A 19,968-nucleotide genomic window follows, 5' to 3' on the forward strand; every position below is an offset into this window, starting at 1 on the left:
TCTCTCTCTCCCTCTGTCTCTCCCTCTCTCTCACTCTCTCTCTCCCTCTCTCTCTCTCTCACTCTATCTCTCTCTCCCCTCTCTCTGTCTCTCTCTCTCTCCCTCTCTCTCTCTGTCTCTCTCTCCCTCTCTCTCTCCCCTCTCTCTGTCTCTCTCTATCTCTCTCTCCCTCTGTCTCTCTCTCCCTCTCTCTCCCCTCTCTCTCTCCCCTCTCTCTGTCTCACTCTCTCTCTCTCTCCCTCTGTCTCTCTCTCCCTCTCTCTCTCCCCTCTCTCTGTCTCTCTCTCTCCCTCTCTCTCTCCCTCTGTCTCTCTCTCTCTCTCTCTCCCTCTCTCTCTCCCTCTGTCTCTCTCTCTCCCTCTGTCTCTCTCTCTCTCTCTCTCCCTCTCTCTCTCTGTCTCTCTCTCTCTCCCTCTCTCTCTCTCCCTCTGTCTCTCTCTCTCTCTCTCTCCCTCTCTCTCTCCCTCTGTCTCTCCCTCTCTCTCTCTCCCTCTCTCTCTCTCTCTCTCTCTCTCCCTCTCTCTCTCTGCAGGTGACTCGTGTGGATGGACAGCAGCTCTTACCGTACCGCTCTCAGCTGGTGCAGATCCTGCAGCTGACTCTGCACCTGAAGTGCAAACAGGGCTACAGCCTGGCCTGCAACCTGCTGCACCACGTCCTGCGCTCCACTGCCCTCACCTACCCCACCGAGTACTGCAGCGTGCCCGGGGGATACCAGCGGCCGCGGCGGGACTACCTGCCCATCAAGGTACTGCCCTTATTACTGTACTGCAGTACTGTACATACCCCTACTACCACTGAAGACCTACCTGCAGATACAGGTAAAGACCATATTTACTGTGGATACCCAATCACTACTGCAGGTCTACCTGACTATACAGGCGGTGACCTAATTTCTGTAGTGCAGAGCTATCTGCCTAATAAGAAGCTGTCCCAGATTCAGAACCTACACACCAACCAATATTTACCCCTAACAGTCAGGCCCTCGTCTCTATCACTGATTCCTTTAATTAAAGTCAAATTTTCTGACACTCTGCGGGTCTGCAGGTGCCATGAGTATCACCGTGTTTTGTTTCTGATTACTGTAAAACCATCCTCTGAAGTGACTCAGAGATATGAAACACGGTCCTGTTTGCACGTCACTGCGGTCGGCCTATCTCGGTTTCACATCAGCGAGGCGTCGGCCCGCGGGATAATCTGGGCTGCTGTCATGTGACGCCTGTCGCTTCCTCCAGGGCAGTCCCAAATTAGCACAGCTCCGGGCGGTTACATAACGAGCCCCACCGCGGCCCCTCCCCACGGGGCTCTGTTATCCTGTTAAATCTCCCTAAGCTCGTGTTGAGGAGGCAGAATTATCACGGAATTAACCTTGCCGTCTCTGTCCAAACGTACTGACGCACCGCTGACGCTGGCGTCTCTGGCTAAGCTTTCCTCTGCGATCCTGTGGCTCAGTGTTGGGGTTGTGTGGTCATGTTGCGGTAGAACCGGGTGACCGCAGCTTGTCTGAAGTTGTATGTCGTGCCACGGACATGGAGAAAGCCACGAACATGTTTCAAGCATGTACTCCTCTTTGGCTTGGGTCTGGACCTTATCACTGCTGTAAAGATGCTGAGGACCAGGAGGGGTCTTTAGACACACCCACAAGGTACCCCCGAGGGTCGCGATTAGGCCCTTAGTTAAGGTTCCTACTCAGAATTATATTTGCATTTCACTAACTCAGCTTCAGCTGCCATTGTGCTGGCAGGTTTGCACCTGATTGAAATACCGCAATAACCCTCAGTGCCAGAAGCCCCGATAACTACTAAAAGTAGTGGTGCTTTTCCATCATGATAGGGTAATTTGGAGTGTGTGTGTGTGTGTGTGTACATGTGTATGTATGTGTGTGTATTCATTTGAGTGTATATGTGTGTATGTTTGCATTTGCATCTAGGTATGTTCATATGTGTGTGTATGTGCGTGTACACATGTGTGTTGTGATTGCGGTTAGGTGCATGCTGTGTGTGTATGTATGTATGTGTGTGTATGTATGTATGTGTGTGTGTGTGTGTGTGCGTGTGTGCGTGTATGTGTTTAGTTGTGTATGTTAGTACCCAGTCCTGTCTGTATTTCTCATGATCCTGTCTTGGTTTTGCAGGACTGGGGTCGGCCCGGGGACCTGAATGACCTGCAGATTCAGTGGCACGTGCCGAACGTGGAGGAGAAGGACTTTGGCTTCTACCTGCTGGACCTGCTGCTGCAGCCTGAACTCCAGCGCCTGCAGAGATACGCCCAGGGAGAGCAGGACATGAGCAGGTAAGCGGCCAGTGCTTGGAGGGCTGCTTGGAGAGTGGAGTCAGGGGTCTGTTTAGTATTAAAGCTGATCTACTCTGTGGTGTTTGATATAAAAGATGTCTCTTTCTGCTCTCCCTCAGTGTGGGGTTTGATATTAAAGCTCTCCCTCTGCTCTCCCTCACTGTGGAGTTTGATATTAAAGCTCTCTTTCTCTGCTCTCCCTCAGTGTGGAGTTTGATATTAAAGCTCTCTCTCTCTGCTCTCCCTCAGTGTGGAGTTTGATATTAGAGCTCTCTCTGCTCTCCCTCACTGTGGGGTTTGATATTAAAGCTCTCTCTCTGCTCTCCCTCACTGTGGGGTTTGATATTAGAGCTCTCTCTGCTCTCCCTCAGTGTGGGGTTTGATATTAAAGCTCTCTCTCTCTGCTCTCCCTCACTGTGGGGTTTGATATTAAAGCTCTCCCTCTGCTCTCCCTCAGTGTGGAGTTTGATATTAAAGCTCTCTCTCTGCTCTCCCTCACTGTGGAGTTTGATATTAAAGCTCTCTCTCTGCTCTCCCTCACTGTGGAGTTTGATATTAAAGCTCTCTCTCTGCTCTCCCTCAGTGTGGAGTTTGATATTAAAGCTCTCTCTCTGCTCTCCCTCAGGGATGACGTCTTGCAGAGCCTGGCCATCGTCCAGCACTGCCTGCTAGGAGCTGGGAGCATGCTGCCCCCACTGGAGGGAACCGTGGTGTCTGGCTTGTGAGTCCCACAGCACTCCAGCCCTCACCTGTCTGTATACTCACCTGTCTGCACACTTACCTGTCTGTATACACTTGTCTATACCCTCACCTGTGTACCTGTCTGTACATACCTGTCTATACACACCTGTCTGTATAGATCTGTCGGCACACTCACCTGTCTGTATACACCTGTGTCTGTAGTCACACCTATCTGTAAACTCACCTTTCTGTATATAATTTAACGTATTAATTTTGCACTTGCAGAAATGTATGTACTGTAGTTCATTATCTGATGGAGCTGTATTTAGCAAAACTGTATGTGGCACAGCTGAATGTAGTTTTGTAAGCAGCAGGGCTGTATTTAGCAGAGTTGTTAAGTAGCTGTAAGTGGTAACTGCTCTGTCCTCTCTAGGGTTTCCAGCATGGTGAGTCTGGAGGAGACCAAACTCTATGCTGGCATGGAATACGGTGAGTCCTCTCTCATCTCACTGATTCTAGAGTACAGTGAGTCCTCTCTTAGCTCATTGACTCCTTAGTATGGTGAGCGTCACTGACTCTGTAACATTCAGCTGCTGCACTGAGTCTGTGCACTTTTCTGATGGTGGTTGTGATGGTAACACTGCGGACGTCTCTCTCTCTGCTGTGTGTTCTGTGCCAGTCTGCTCTCTCTGCCTGAGCTAACCTCTCTGTCTCTTTCTCCCACAGACACATCCCAAGAGAACTACAGAGAGACCATCTGCAGAGTCATGAGACAGCTACTGCGTGAGTGCGCCCTGACATGACTCCATACACACGCTATGCACGCCCCAATAACGCCCTGCATGCCCCACACGCCCCAGTCACGCCCCAATCACACCCCACTCACACCCCAATCACTCCCCAGTCATACCCCAATCATACCCCAGTCACACCCTATCATGTCCCGCATGCCCCAATCATGCCCTGACCATGCCCCCTAAAATCCCCACTCATGCCCTACATGTCCCACGTGACTGAAACCCCGAACACCTTCATTCACACACCACACTTAAAGCCTACTCCCCTTTCACTTAAACACTGCTCACAGACCCCAAACCTTCCCCCTCTGCAATTCCACCCACTCCTTGCACCACACCCCAAATGGAGATGGTTGTCCCCTTCCTGCCACCCCACTCAACACCTCTCCTTAACAGGTCTACCCACCACTTCCATCCAGCTCACACTTCCCAAATCCAAATCCCCAAATCTTATCATGGATGCACCCTAAAACTGAACCCCTGCTCTGTGTCCTCAGATCACATTCTGGAACACTCTGAAGATGACACAAAGTCCCTCTTCAGCATCATCAAGGTGGGTGCAGAGCTGCACGACAGGGCCCTGGAATTGTGGGTAGGATTATGGAAGGTCAAAAACTGTAGGCTTCATAGTCATGCCTGTATAAGCACCATTAGGTTGAAGAGGGACTCAACAGTTACTGTTAAATGCGGTGGAAAAAATGGTGAAATAGATACAGGTTGGAGAGTAACTATGTGTATATGTGTGTGTTTTACCATGTGTGTGTCTGTTTATGTGTGCTCATCTGTGTGGACTCGTCTGTGCTTGTGTACGCCTGTGTTTGCATTTGTATGTGTGTGTGAGCGCGTGTGTGTCTACCTGTTCAATTCAATTCAATTCAATTCAAAAAACTTTATTGTCTATCCCACAAGGATAGAAAATTTTCTTTGACAGGAGGCTCAGTAAAACAATTAAAAAACATTCACTTTGGGACAAGGACATGCATACATTAAAAACACAGAGCAATAAAAAGAGCAGTAAAAACTGGGACTTAAAAGTTCATCTTGGCTGCTTATTTAAAATGCCAATAGGAGTTGGGATTAAAGTCTTCTTGTAAATGTTCTTTTTGACCAAACGTACGGTGTACCATCTCCCCCACGGGAGTGGCTGAAAGGAGGGGGTGGGAAAGGTCCGTTGCAATGAGGGGGGCTTTCCTTTTAACTGCCAGTGTGTAGAGTTTTGAAAGAGGTTCTTGCTGTATACCTGTTATCTTGCCAGCTTGCTGTGTGAACCTTGAAAGCCTCTTTTTGCATTTAACTAAAAGAGAGTTGAACTAGGATGAGATGTTGAAGGTGAGCACAGATTTGGTGAGTGATTTGTACATAACTGTTAAAATGTCCTTGATAATATTAAAACTCCTCAGCTTCCGTAGAAGGCCCAGGCATTGTTGAGCCATTTTTAAAAACACTGCGCGCTTGGTGAAGGTGAGACAGGGGTCGATATCTGTGCCTAGGTATTTAAAAGAGCCCACCTGCTCAACTACCTCTCCCTTAAGCTGCATTGGTTTAAAAAGTGGGTGATCGTTATCAGCACCACAGCACAGTTCTATAGTTTTGCTGATATTGAGCTCCAGGGACCTTTCAATCCAGACTGTGAGGAAGGCTGTTGCAGGTTATTTCATTGGTGTAAATGAAAAAGGGAATTGAGAATTGTGTGTGTTTCCTCAGATCATCAGTGACCTGCTGCAATTCAAAGGGTCCCACAAGGCAGAGTTTGACTCCCGCTGGAAGAGCTTCAACCTGGTAAAGAAGTCCATGGAGGACCGGGTGAGTTTCCATGGCAATCTGGAGAACCGCTGCACTGTGGTTCTATTCACTGCTGCAGCCAATCACGGTTGGCGTTCTGAGGTGTTGTTCACATTCAGACAGTGACATCATTGGATTTACAAACCCCTACATAAAGTAAAGTATGTCAAACTAACTGCTTCAGTTGCAACACACTGATTTGAACCATGCAATGTAGATCTATCTCCACTGTGAGGCCTTTTGTTTGGTTTGTATTTACAGTCAAATGTGGGGCTGGCATTGAAACATTTATTTTATGACTTTGGGAATAACCTGGTATTAAAAACAGTCTTGGGCTGGCTGTGGTGTTGTTGCTGGGACAGTTAAGCCCTAATCATGCTGGCTGTTGATGCTGTGGCAGGGTGTTTAGACCCTTGTGGTTTTGGCATTCACGGTGTTAACATCTGTACTGGTGTCCCCTCAGCTCCACGGCAGGAAGCAGCACATTCGGGCTCTGCTCATCGACAGAGTAATGCTACAGCATGAGGTGGGGTTCGCTCTGTCTGTCCGCATGTGTCTGTGTATCTGTCTGTCCCTGGACTCCCATGTGTCTGTGTATCTACCCATCCTTGGACTACATGTGTTTGTGTGTCTGTTCATCCCTGGGCTCCATCTGTCTATGTGTCTATCTGTACCTGGACTCCATCTCTCTGTGTGTCTCTCCATCACTGGACTCCAACTGTCTGTGCGTCTGTCTGTCCCTGGACTCTATCTCTCTGTGTGTCTGTCCATCACTGGTCTGTGTGTCTGTCTGTCCCTGGACTCCATCTCTCTGTGTGTCTGTCCATCACTGGTCTGTGTGTCTGTCTGTCCCTGGACTCCATCTCTCTGTGTGTCTGTCCATCACTGGACTCCAACTGTCTGTGTCTGTCTGTCCCTGGACTCCATCTCTCTGTGTGTCTGTCCATCACTGGACTCCAACTGTCTGTGTGTCTGTCTGTCCCTGGACTCCATCTCTCTGTGTGTCTGTCCATCACTGGACTCCATCTCTCTGTGTGTCTGTCTGTCCCTGGACTCTGTCTGTCTCCATTTCTGTCCATCTCAGGGCCTGTCTCACTATGCTTTCCTCCATGCATGTACCTCTGAGGCCATGCCTATGTGTGTGACTGAGCGTGTGTAAGTCCCCACGATATATGTCTTTGTGGGGACGTACCAGTAACCCACTTGCTCCAGTTAGGAGTTTGTGGGACCCTGTGTCATTAAATATGGTACTCATCCACTTCAGCATATTAAAGCAAAAAGAAAAGCTGTAGAAGGTGTACCTATATGAGAATAGCAAATTAGCCAGCATAGTTGTGCCTGCTAATATAACTCGTTTTACATGTGTGTGTGCACATCTGTGTGTGTGGGTGTGTGTGGCCTCTAGCTGCGGAAGCTAACGGTGGAGGGGTGTGAATACAGGAGCGTTCACCAGGACCTTCTGAAAGACCTGCTGAAACTCTCCACCAGCACCTACAGCCAGGTGAGACTGGCCCGGTCCACGCCCAGTTACCTACCACACACCTGCACTGCTATAGCCCTCAGAATTTCAGTGAGGATGACTTTCAGTCTGCCTCCGGGTGGTCTCCATTTGGTTGTTTCTTTGATTGTTGACCTATGGTGTTGTGCTGTGTGCGTGTGCGTGTGTGTGCGTGTGTGTGTGTGTGTGTGTGTGTGTGTGTGTGTGTGTGTGTGTGTTTCCTGATTGCTCTGTATGTGTGTGTATGTGTGTCTTTTTTGATTGCTATGTATGTGTGTGTGTGTTTTCTGATTGCTCTGTATGTGTGTGTATGTCCCAGGTGCGCAGTCAGGCCCAGAACGTGCTGTTCGCTGCTCTGGGGACCTACAACTTCTGCTGCAGAGACCTGCTGCCCCACGTCCTGGAGCTCCTGGAGCCAGACCGCACCGATGTCACACAGCAGCAATTCAAAGTACAGTGGGCCTGTCTGTCTTTCTCCCTCTCCCTCTCCCTCTCTCTCGCTCTCCCTCTGTCCCTCTCATTCTCTCTCTCTCCCTCTCTCCCCCTATTCAGTGTCTCACAACATTTCCCTTTTAAAGTTAATCAAGTATCATCAGCAAAAAACAGAGATCCGGGCACCGTTCTTGAGGCCCAGAAACACCATGACATCATATTAACCCCTTCCCTCCCCTGCTGCAGGGTGCCTTGTACTGTCTCCTGGGCAACCACAGCGGTGTGTGCCTGGCGTGCCTGCACGACTGGGACTGCATCGTGCAGACGTGGCCGGCCATGGTGCGCTCCGGCCTCAGTGCCGCCATGTCCCTGGAGAAGCCGTCCATCGTGCGCCTGTTCGACGACCTCGCCGACAAGGTCCACCGCCAGTATGAGACCATCGGTCTGGACTTCACCGTACGTCCCTCACACCCCGGCCCTTCCACACCCCCTGCTATCACTGAATAAAGCGGTTGCTGTCAGATGTGTCCAGTTTGGTCCTCCAGGTCGATTCAGCAAAGTCCTCTGAGTGCTTAAAGCTCTGTGACCACATTACAACTGAAAAAAAAAAAACGTTCACACTACATTATTGCCATTAAGGTGTTGCTCTTTTCCAGAGTGATTTACATAGATTACAGTTTAATCCATTTATACAGCTGGATATTTACTGAGGCCATTCTGGGTTAAGTACCTTGTCTACAGCAGGAGTGTCCCAGCAGGGAATCGAACTGGCAACCTTTCGTTTACAAGCCTTGCTCCCTACCACTATGCTTACCACTGCTGCCCCGGTAGCTTGTGTGTCTTTTTTTGTGGTTGCGTTTTTGACCTTCACAGGCCACTGTCCCCTACAGATACCAGAAGACATGCTTCCCCTCACCACCAAGATGATACAGTCTGATAGCCCCACGCCCTCCCTGCCCCTGCCCACTGACCAGGACCTGGAGATGGGTGTGCAGCGCATGCTGGCCAAAAACTTGGACTCAGAACAGTGAGTTCTCACTGCCATTCATTGCATTTGCACTACATGCACATGCACACACTCAGACACACACACTCCATTGCACTCTATCCTACACACACCTTTTACTACACCCTCTAATCTCTATTCAAATACATACATACCAACCACTACTTACCCACCCACCCTACTCTACTGTGCACTCCCTCACCTTACAACACTTTTACTGACTGTACTGCGCACCCCATAACCTTACTATGCATTTACTAATTCTCTACTTTACTATAAATTTACTACTCTCCCCAGCTGTGTTCCCCTACACCTATTGGCTTTACCCCACAGCCCTTTATTTAATGTGTCATACCTTTGGTAACCTCTGACCTCTGCCTGACAGGAAGTACGAGAGGCTGGTCAATGACCTTGTGGATTTGCTCAGCGACACAGACCTGTAAGTATGCATGTGTGTGTTTGTGTGTCTGTGTCTGTGAGAGATTGTCTGGGAGATTGAGGCAGTGTTAGTGTCTCTGACTCTCTGTGAGAGATTGAGGCAGAGTGTTAGTGTCTCAGACTCTCTGTGAGAGATTGAGGCAGAGTATTTGTGTGTCTGACTCTCTGTGAGACAGTGAGGCAGAGTATTTGTGTCTCTGACTCTCTGTGAGAGAGTGAGGCAGATTGTTTGTGTCTAACTCTCTGAGACAGTGAGGCAGAGTGTTTGTGTGTCTGACTCTGTGAGAGATTGAGGCAGAGTGTTAGTGTCTTAGACTCTCTGTGAGAGATTGAGGCAGAGTGTTTGTGTCTCTGATTCTCTGTGAGAGATTGAGGCAGAGTGTTAGTGTCTCAGACTCTCTATGAGACAGTGAGGTAGAGTGTTTGTGTCTCTGATTCTCTCTCTCTCGGTGATCCAGGCCGTGGAAGTTTGAGCACATGGCCATCGGCTTCCTATCCCTCCTGCTTCGGGATGACCACGCCCTTCCTGTCCCCGCTGTGCTTTTCTTCATCCAGAGTCTCAACCACGACTCCATCACCATACGCAAGGTGTGTGTGCCTGTCTTTCTCTTACATACACACACTCATATAAACACACACACACACACACACATACACAATTTCCTCATACTCTCCTCACACATACACTTCCTCCTTATTCTCAATCATTCATTTCCAAAATTGCTTAGTCACACACATGCACACACAGATACACATACAGTACATGCACGCACACACTTTCACATATACACTCACTCACTTGCAGACACCATCAACCTGCAGTCTGATTCTTTTCTTGTTTTCTCCACCAGATGGCGATCTCTGCTGTGGGTGGGATCTTGAAGCAGCTGAAGAGGGCCCACAAGAAAGTGCCCATTGATCCTTTTGAAATCAGTGAGTGCCAGTCAGAGAGCACAGACCAGTCAAAACAGAGAGAGCAGGTTTGCCCAAAGCCGGTCGGCAGGTTTCATAACGTCACTCTCTGTTCCTAATACAAATAGTTGTGTCTTTAAATGGGCTCTTTTACTGGTCACATCTTTAGTGAGCCTTTTGATTGGTCACATCTTTAGTGAGTCTTCTGATTGGTCACATCTTTATTATGCTTTTTGATCGGTCGTATCCTCATTTGTCATTTAGGTAGTGTCTTTCCTGGGCTTTTAATTGGTCGTGTCTTTAATTCAATTCAATTCAATTCAATTTTATTTGTATAGCACTTTTTACAACACAAGTTGTCACAAAGCAACTTTACATTGTTACCAGGCCTGAGACCCCTTGAGAGCAAGCCTAAGGCAACAGTGGCAAGGAAAAATTCCCTAGTTAACAGGAAGAAACCTTGAGCAGAACAGTGTCTTCACTGGACCTTTTGATTGGTCATGTCTTTCCTGGGCCTTTTGATTGGGCGTGTCTTTACTGGGCTTTTCATTGGTCATGTCTGGCCTTGTGTCTCCCCAGTTAGTGCTAGTGTGCAGGAGGGCAGGCCTGATAACCACTGGCTCCTGTATGACAGCAGCCGTCTCCCCCGGACACAGCAGGAGTGGGAGAGCTGCTGCTTCGTGGAGAAGACACACTGGGGCTACTACTGCTGGCCGAGGTACACACAGACACTCACACACACACACACACACACACACACACTCACACTCACACTCACACTCACACTCACACTCACACTCACACTCACACACACACACACACTCACACATGCACACCCACACACTTACACTCACTCACTCACTCTGTATCTTCCTCACTGCTTGCTCTCTTACTCATCTCTCAGTATCTTCAGTTTCTAATGACACTGTTAACATCTGTCTTTCTCTTCCCTCTCTTTTCCTTCCCGCTCTGTCCCTCCTTCTTTACCTCTCTGGCCCTCTCTCTCTCCCGCTCTCTGTTCCTCCTTCTTTACCTCTCTGGCCCTCTCTCTCTCCCGCTCTCTGTCCCTCCCTCTTTCTCACTGTCCGTCTCTCTTTCTGTTCCTCCTTCTTTACCTCTCTGGCCCTCTCTCTCTCCCTCTTTCTCTCCAGGAAGTTGATGCTGTACGCTCCTACACATGAGCAGCCAAAACAAGACCTAACCAGAGAGGAAATGAGTGAGGTATAGATAACCAGCCATGCACACACACAACTACATTATCGGCATTTAGCAGACATTATTATCCAGAGTGGCTTATATAGGTTACAGTTTTTACATGCCATCCAATTATACAGTTGCCCAGAGGCAACTCTGGGATAAGTACCTTACCCAAGGGTACAACAGTAGTGTCCCAGCAGGGAAATGAAACCAGCAACCTTTTGGTTACCAGCCCTGCTCTTTACCACAATGCTACCCTGCCACCCCACACACGCCCATACACAGAAACGCAGAGTAGCTTGTAGAGATCAGCAGTGCCTGTAAACATGCGGCTCCTGTGTGTTTGTCTTTCTGTCAGAGGGAGCAGATCGTCTATGACCATTTCACCGACCCAGAGTTTGTCGACCAGCTCATCGAGTTTCTGTGTCTGGAGGACCGCAAGGGCAAGGACCAGTTCAGCCCACGGAGGTTCTGCCTCTTCAAGGTAAAGGAGTATGGTACAGCCGCCATTCGAACCCTGCACACCTGCAACGCACTGTGCCAAAACCTGTGTCCGGCAGATATCCCAGCAATCAGAGTTTTACATTACATCACATTACATTACGTTATTGTCATTCAGCAAACACTCTTACCCAGAACCACTTATATAGGCTACAGTTTTATCCATGTATACAGCTGGATATTTACTGAGGCAATTGAGGTTTAAGTAACTTGGCCAAGGGTACAGCAGCAGTGCCCCAGTGATCAGCAACCTTTCAGTTATGAGCCCTGCTCCTTACCACTATGCTGCACCTCCAATCAGCCCGTTAGCTGTAGCCATGATACAGGAGAGGCTATAGATTGGGAGGCTATTAGCCTTAGCCATGATACAGGAGAGGCTATAGAGTGGGAGGCTGTTAGCTTTAGCCATGACACAGGAGAGGCTATAGAATGGGAGGCTATTAGCATTACCTCTACGCTACACTGCCAGCCCAGCAGTGAGCATCTGATGTCTCGGTGTCTCTCTCTGGCAGGGCCTGTTCCGGAACTTCGGCGACGCCTTCCTGCCTGTGCTACAGCCCCACATGGAGCGGCTGGTGGCCGACTCCCACGAGAGCACGCAGCGCTGCGTAGCCGAGATCATCGCTGGCCTCATCCGCGGCAGCAAGCACTGGAGCTACGGCAAGGTTCGAGAACGCTTACACAGAAATATACACTTACACACTCACATACACATGCACACATCCGCGGCAGCAAGCACTGGAGCTACGGCAAGGTTCGAGAACGCTTACACAGAAATATACACTTACACACTCACATACACACGCATGCATCTGTGGCAGCAAGCGCTGGAGCTATAGCAAGGTGAGAGATGCAGAGACAGAAGCTCACACACACGCTTACATACATGACACACACTGGCTCACACACTCATTTATATATACACCCTTATGCACTGACATACTGACACACATAATGCCACAGAGACACATACACACTTATGCACTGACATACTGAAACACACACACACATGCACACTCTCACAAACACGCACGCACGCGCACACACACACACACACACACATACACTATAGACATATTATTCCGGGTGTTTGTCTGACCTTTGACCCCTGGCAGGTGGTGAGCCTCTGGGAGCTGCTCTGTCCTCTGATCCGCACTGCGCTGTCCAACATCACTGTGGAAACGTACGGAGACTGGGGCACGTGCATCGCCACCGCTTGTGTATGTACACCCCTTTACCCCCCACCCCATCTGTCTGTCTGTCTGTCTGAGGAAACATTTGCTCATGCTCAGTTTGTGTCTGTTACTCAGTGTCTGCATGTTGATTCTGTGCTCATCAGTGCATCCTGTCTGTCAGTGCTGAGTGGTTGTTTCCATATACAGTCCATATACAGACCTGGTCCAGACCCTGTTGGTGGTGTTGTTTGACCTGGTCCTGACCCTGTTGGTTGTGTTGTTTGACCTGGTCCAGACCCTGTTGGTGGTGTTGTTTGACCTGGTCCAGACCCTGTTGGTGGTGTTGTTTGACCTGGTCCTGACCCTGTTGGTTGTGTTGTTTGACCTGGTCCAGACCCTGTTGGTGGTGTTGTTTGACCTGGTCCAGACCCTGTTGGTGGTGTTGTTTGACCTGGTCCAGACCCTGTTGGTGGTGTTGTTTGACCTGGTCCAGACCCTGTTGGTGGTGTTGTTTGACCTGGTCCAGACCCTGTTGGTGGTGTTGTTTGACCTGGTCCTGACGCTGTTGGTTGTGTTGTTTGACCTGGTCCAGACCCTGTTGGTGGTGTTGTTTGACCTGGTCCTGACCCTGTTGGTTGTGTTGTTTGACCTGGTCCTGACCCGGTCGTGTTGTGGTCCTGCAGGAGAGCAGAGACCCTCGGAAGTTGCACTGGCTGTTTGAGATGCTGATGGAGTCACCGGTGAATGGAGAGGGAGGATCCTTCGTGGATGCCTGGTGAGGAATACAGACACACACACACACACACACACACACACTGACACACACCCCTCAGCTTCCTGGCGGAGTGTGCACTGTGCTCCTCTTCCCCTCTTTGCTCCAGTCGGCTGTACGTGCTCCAGGGCGGTTTGGCCCAGCAGCAGTGGCGGGTCCCTGAGCTCCTCCACAGGCTGCTACAGTACCTGGAGCCCAAACTCACACAGGTGTATAAGAACGTGCGTGAGCGCATCGGCAGGTGAGTGTCACGTGTGCCCGCCTCACCCCCGTGGAATTCCCACTGTACCTAAACTGCAGGTGTGTGCAACGCTTGTGAAACGCATGCTGTGATTTCAGTTCAGCTCAGGCCACCTCTCTGCCTCCTCTCTCCATCCTCTCTTTCTCTCCCTCTCTCTCTCTCTCTCTCCTCTCTCCCTCTCTCTCTCTCTGTCCTCTCTCTCTCCCTCTCTCTCTCTCTGTCCTCTCTCTCTCCCTCTCTCCCTCTCCCTCTCTCCAACCTCTCTCTCTTTCTCTCTCTCTCTCTGTCCTCTCTCTCTCCCTCTCTCCCACTCCCTCTCTCCCTCTCTCTTTCTCTCCGTCCTCTCTCTCTCCCTCTCTCCCTCTCTCTCTCCGTCCTCTCTCTCTCCTCTCACTCTCCCTCTCTCTCTGTCCTCTCTCTCTCTCCCTCCCTCCTACAGTGTGCTCACCTACATTTTCATGATCGACGTGGACCTGCCCTTCACCCGGCCGACGGCGTCTCCGCGGGTCTCCGAGTTCACCAAGCGGGTGGTGATGCGGCTCAAACCCCTGCTGGAGGGGGACGAGGAGATCCAGAACCATGTGGTGGAGGAGAACGGGGTGGGAGAGCAGGACGAGAGGACACAGGCCATCAAACTGCTCAAGACTGGTGAGGAAGGGGTTAATGGACTGTAACGTGTGTTGAGTGTGTGTAGAATGTAAGTAATGTATGTGTGGCGTGTTTTGTGTGTAATGTAACTAATGCATGTGTTGTGTGTGCATGTAGTGTGCGTGTAGTGTGTGTGTAATATGCATGTAATGTGTAGAGTGTGTGTGTAGTGTACATGTAATTTTCTTGTGTAGTTTGTATAATGTGTGTAATGTGCTTGTGCACTGTGTGTATTGTGTAAGGTGTATATGTAAGGTGTGTGTAATGTGTATGTGTAATGTGCTTGTGTGCTGTGTGTATTGTGTAAGGCGTGTATGTGAGGTGTGTGTAATGTGTGTGTGTAAGATGTGTGTATTGTGTAAGGCGTGTATGTGAGGTGTGTGTAATGTGTGTGTGTAAGATGTGTGTATTGTGTAAGGCGTGTATGTGAGGTGTGTGTAATGTGTGTGTGTAAGATGTACTTTGTCTGCGTTGCAGTGCTGAAGTGGCAGATGGCCAGTGCAGGACGTTCCTTCTCCACTGCTGTCCGGGAGCAGCTGCAGCTGCTACCCCTGCTCTTCAAGGTGGGTCTCTCTGTCTGTGTGTCTGTCCCCCATCTCTCTCTGTCCCCTGTCTCCCTGTCTCTGTCTCTCTCTCCCTCTCTCTCTCTCGCGCACGCACACACACACACACACACACACACACACGCGCACACGCGCACACACACACGCACACACACACACACACACACACACACACACACACACACACACACACACACACACACACGCGCGTGCGCGCGCGCACACACACACACACACACGCGCGTGCGCGCGCGCACACACACACACACACACACACAGTGACAGTGCCCGTGTCTCCGTGTGGCTGTAGATCGCTCCGGTGGAGAATGACGACAGCTATGATGAGATGAAGAGAGATGCCAAGGCCTGCCTGTCTCTGATGTCCCAGGGCCTGCTGTACCCAGAGCAGATTCCTCAGGTGCTGCACACTCTGAAGGAGGTGAGGCCACCAGGGGGCTCCACTAAGCGCAACGCGCCTCTCACTGGGCAACTGGAGTAAAATTTAATGCAGCTGGACCAATCCATCACTTCAGATTCAGTGAAAATAAGCAAATGCATAGTGCTGTTCACCCTCCCAAAGACACTTTCAATACATCATGTGACTGAATATTTGTGAAACGCATATTTGTGAGGGATCTGCTGTGTCATATTACATTTCATTTAATTTTTTAATTTTCTTAATTGTCTGTTTTTAGCATTAGTTCCTTAACAATGTAGGCAGGGAATCTATTTTGTAAAGATGGGTCTCATTTAGCACTGGAATTTTGAATTTAATTTTTTCATGATTTACAGAGTTTGAATTGGAAATGCATTATGTGTTTGTATAATAATGCCTTCAGGATGTTGAACTGAAGGTTAGGTGTCAGCACTGTGATGTGGTGGTGTTGCATGCTGTAGATGTGAGATGTGACTCCACGGGGCGCTGTCTCCCACAGATTGCAGGCAGCAGTTCCTGGCACGCCCGCTACACCGTGCTCACCTACCTGCAGATCATGGTCTTCTACAACCTCTTCACCTTCCTGAGCGACGAGCAGTCGGTCAGAGACGTCCGAATGCTGGTCATTAGCCTTCTGGAGGACGAGCAGCTGGAGGTATTACACACGCACACACACGCAATGCACACACAAACACACACACACACACACACACACACACAATGCACACACAAACACACACACACACACACACACAATGCACACACACACACACACACACACACACACACACACACACATAGACACACACACAGACACACACACAGGCACACACACACATACACACACACACAAATACACATTCAGACACACACTTACATGTACATGCACACATATACACACACGCACACGCACACGCACACACACACACACACACACACCGTAAGTTCATATAATTATACCCTGCTGAGAGACTGAAAAGAGCTGTGTGTGCGTGTATGTGTGAGTACGTGTTTGTGTATGTATCTGCGTGTGTGTGTGTGTGTGTGTGTTTCTTTATCAGTCTCTCTCCCTGACTGCCTCCCATTTAATGAGTCAGCACCCTCCCCTCTGCTGATCTGGCTGTTGCCTTGGAAACCCCCTGCTGCAGGAGTATTGCGTTGCCATGGTGATGTGTAGATGGATGTTCAGGTTTGTGGAGGAGGGGAGAAATTGCGCTGGGCTCTGAAAGATGCCCTGTCATCTGCAATTTGATGAAGCTGGTGAAATAAGATCTCTTCTTGCTCAGTTTGAAATGTAAAGATGACAAAGCGCCATTGAACATTTAACAAACGATTAACAAACAATTAACATTCAGTTTCTAGGGGGAGGTGAAGCAAGAAGCAATGTTGTTGTAGTTAGTGATTGTGGTCTCTACATCACAAGAAGTTATATTGGTTTTATATAAGAGTTTGCTGTCTTATTGGAGTGATTTCTCTGCAATCCGATAAAAGTTCCTCTCTTCTCTCTCTCTCGTTCTTCCTCTGTCTCTCGGTCAGGTGCGGGAGATGGCGGCAACCACTCTCAGCGGCTTCTTGCAGTGTAACTTCCTGCCCATGGATGCCCAAATGCAGGCCCACTTTGAGACGCTGTGTAAAACCCGCCTGCCTAAGAGGAGGAAGAAGGAGCTGGGCTCTGTGGTGGACACCATCCCCTCTGCGGGTACTGACACATGCTACACACATGTTACTGGACACGCCACCAACACAGACTGTACACACATTCACACTTCATAACCAAGACACACAACTCAGATATTTGGCTCATCTTCTCCTCCCTGTGTGCCTGTTTGTGTGTGTGTGTGTATGTGTGTGTGTGTGTGTATGCGTGTTTGTGTGTGTGTATGCATGTGTGCGTGTTTATGTGTGTGCGTGTTTATGTGTGTGTGTGTGTGTGTGTGTGCATGTGTATGCGTGTATGCGTGTTTATGTGTGTGTGTGTATATGCGTGTGTGTGTGTGTGCATGTGTATGCGTGTATGCGTGTTTATGTGTGTGTGTGTGTATATGCGTGTTTGTGTGTGTGTGTGCGCGCGTGTGCGTGTGTGTGTGTGTGTGTGTGTGTGTGTGTGTGCATGTGTATGCGTGTATGCGTGTTTATGTGTGTGTGTGTGTATATGCGTGTGTGTGTGTGTGTGTGTGTGTGTGTGTGCGCGCGCGTGTGCGTGTGTGTGCATGTGCAGATCTGGTGCGCCGTCATGCTGGAGTTCTGGGTCTGAGCGCCTGCATCCTCTCCAGTCCATACGATGTCCCCGACTGGATGCCCCAACTGCTGATGGACCTGAGCGCCCACCTCAACGACACCCAGCCCATAGAGGTACTGAGCACCTACTGAACACCTCACCCAGCCCACAGAGGTACTGAAAACCTCACCCAGACCAAAGAGGTACTGAACACCTCACCCAAATGACAGAGGTACTGAAAACCTCACCCAGACCACAGAGGTATTGAACATCTACTGACCCCTCACCCAGCCCATAGAGGTACTGAACGCTTCACACTGCCTATAGAGGTTATGAGCCTCACTGCGGGCCACAGGGTAGCTGTTCCTTCTCTCTCACCACACGCTCCTGTCCTGCCAGATGACTGTGAAGAAGACCCTGTCTGACTTCCGCCGGACTCACCATGATAACTGGCAGGAGCACAAGCAGCAGTTCACTGATGACCAGCTGTGCGTTCTTACCGATCTGCTGGTCTCACCTTGCTACTACGCTTAAAGCAGGTACGGTGCCTCTCCACTGACACACCTGCTTACCTGCTCACTCACCTGCACATTCACCTGCTACTACACCTAGCGCAGGTATAGCACCTCTGCACTGACACACCTGTGTACCTGCTCACTCACCTATTAATATGCCTGGAGCAGGTATGGTACTTCTGCGTGACACACCTGCACACCTATTCACTCATTAATCTGTCAGTAAATCCTGTTTCAGCAGAGCGCCATCTCAGAGGCAGACATTTGTTGTGACACGTGTCATGTGTGAGTACGGTTTGAAAATGAAACCAAGGTTCATTTCAGGCGAGCCCCAGGAGAACGCATCTCCAGCTGTGACCGTGAATGTTCCCTCTCTCCTCTTTTCCAGGCAGTGACATGACATGACTCTCTTCTGGAGACCAGTTTTTGTTGGATTTTTTGTTTTTTGTTTTTTAAATTGAGTTTTTGAAGATTGAAGAAGCAAACAAGAAGATGTCCTCATAGTTTTATTTTTCCCCCTCCTGTGGTCCGGGACGTCTCAGAGGTCTCAGAGGGACGTCTGACTTTGCCTGACTGTGTCTTTGCTGCATCATACTATGGTTACTAGTGGTCATCCGTGGTCATTGACTGTCAGCAGCAAAACTCCTGGAAAGGTCATCCTTCAGCAGGGCTGGGGAGTCTCATAAAAGCAGGTGTACTCAATTAAAATCTCATTCCTGATATACTTAATATTTAAGGTAAACAGCAGGACAGATTGGCATTCATTCTGTAATACTACTGTAACATTACTGTACAGTTTTTCCTTGCTTGTGTGCCGAGTGCTTGGACGTGATTGGCTACAATTTGTCTGCCCTTTTCACCCCCAGTTAAACCCTGTGTATTTACAGCACTGTGTTAAGACCTGTATATTTACAGTGATGTATTAATGCCTGTATTTTTACAGCAGTGCAAAGACCAGCATCTTTACAATGCTGTGTTCAGACAAGCACCTTTATAGCAGTGTGTTATTACCAGCATCTTTATAGTAAAGTGTTAAAACCAGCATCTTTACAGCAGTGTGTTAAGACCAGCATCTTTACAACAGTGTGTTATTACCAGCATCTTTACAGCAGTGTGTTAAGCCCTGTATCTTTACAGAAGTGTGATAACACCAGAATCTTTACAATGGCATGTACCATGAAGACTGTCTATTTGACATATGAATCAGACCCTGGTGTAATTAGTTCTGCATCAGTCTACCGGGAGAGTCCTGCATGGAGTTCGATTCACATGCTATCAATACAAAATCAGTTTTTACTTCATGTATGTAATACTTAACATGTTTATATTATTTACATACCTTTGTAAATAGTGACATATATTTACACAAGTATGTATTGTAATGTACCTAGATGAAACTTGCATTTGTTGTAAAGAGACCTTGATGTATTGTCTGAGGTGGATTTTGCCTCAATCAGTACAGTGATCCCTTGTTTCAGAGGAGTAAATAGCTATGTGCAGCTATGTTCATGGAATTGACGCAGATATGAAAGTGTAATTTTTTCACCACAGTTTTTCACTCGCTCAGATTGTGATGCTGTACAGTAATGGTGTAGGGATGTAAACTACTGCGAACAGTGGATTGAGCTGCTTGCTCCCTGGCGTGAGTAGGTCAGTGTGAGATTCACGCTTACTTTAAGTGCAGCACTGTAAGCACTTTAGGTGCAGCCCTGTAGCTGGGAAAAGAACAAGGGATTACTGTACTCTCAGCCGTTTGTGTGAAACAGACTGGGCTTGTGTGTGTGTGTGTGTGTGTGTGTGTGTGTGTTTATGTATGAGAGAGAAGAACTGTGTGCGTGCGTGTGCTTGTATGTGTATGTGTGTG

The 19,968-nt window shown here is 49.0% G+C and overlaps 1 protein-coding gene across 1 annotated transcript in view; it reads left to right on the plus strand.

Moving 5' to 3' along the window:
• Positions 1-19,343, plus strand: part of psme4b (proteasome activator subunit 4b) — a 36,471-nt gene extending 17,128 nt beyond the window's left edge. The window contains exons 18-47 of the mRNA XM_036542097.1: positions 533-748; positions 2,135-2,292; positions 2,918-3,013; positions 3,407-3,462; positions 3,700-3,756; positions 4,268-4,323; positions 5,475-5,573; positions 6,016-6,078; positions 6,958-7,053; positions 7,370-7,501; positions 7,729-7,938; positions 8,373-8,509; positions 8,874-8,927; positions 9,385-9,514; positions 9,778-9,859; positions 10,418-10,556; positions 10,990-11,059; positions 11,394-11,519; positions 12,049-12,201; positions 12,652-12,756; positions 13,395-13,486; positions 13,593-13,724; positions 14,164-14,372; positions 14,850-14,935; positions 15,246-15,374; positions 15,871-16,026; positions 16,908-17,070; positions 17,590-17,723; positions 17,989-18,128; positions 18,493-19,343. Coding sequence (XP_036397990.1) covers positions 533-748; positions 2,135-2,292; positions 2,918-3,013; positions 3,407-3,462; positions 3,700-3,756; positions 4,268-4,323; positions 5,475-5,573; positions 6,016-6,078; positions 6,958-7,053; positions 7,370-7,501; positions 7,729-7,938; positions 8,373-8,509; positions 8,874-8,927; positions 9,385-9,514; positions 9,778-9,859; positions 10,418-10,556; positions 10,990-11,059; positions 11,394-11,519; positions 12,049-12,201; positions 12,652-12,756; positions 13,395-13,486; positions 13,593-13,724; positions 14,164-14,372; positions 14,850-14,935; positions 15,246-15,374; positions 15,871-16,026; positions 16,908-17,070; positions 17,590-17,723; positions 17,989-18,123 — 3,471 coding nt within the window. The 3' untranslated portion in view covers positions 18,124-18,128; positions 18,493-19,343. The remainder of the gene's footprint in view (positions 1-532; positions 749-2,134; positions 2,293-2,917; positions 3,014-3,406; positions 3,463-3,699; positions 3,757-4,267; positions 4,324-5,474; positions 5,574-6,015; positions 6,079-6,957; positions 7,054-7,369; positions 7,502-7,728; positions 7,939-8,372; positions 8,510-8,873; positions 8,928-9,384; positions 9,515-9,777; positions 9,860-10,417; positions 10,557-10,989; positions 11,060-11,393; positions 11,520-12,048; positions 12,202-12,651; positions 12,757-13,394; positions 13,487-13,592; positions 13,725-14,163; positions 14,373-14,849; positions 14,936-15,245; positions 15,375-15,870; positions 16,027-16,907; positions 17,071-17,589; positions 17,724-17,988; positions 18,129-18,492) is intronic.
• Positions 19,344-19,968: the final 625 nt, after the last annotated feature.

The sequence above is a fragment of the Megalops cyprinoides genome, chromosome 1 (genome assembly GCF_013368585.1).
Source record: "Megalops cyprinoides isolate fMegCyp1 chromosome 1, fMegCyp1.pri, whole genome shotgun sequence".
NCBI lineage: Eukaryota > Metazoa > Chordata > Actinopteri > Elopiformes > Megalopidae > Megalops > Megalops cyprinoides.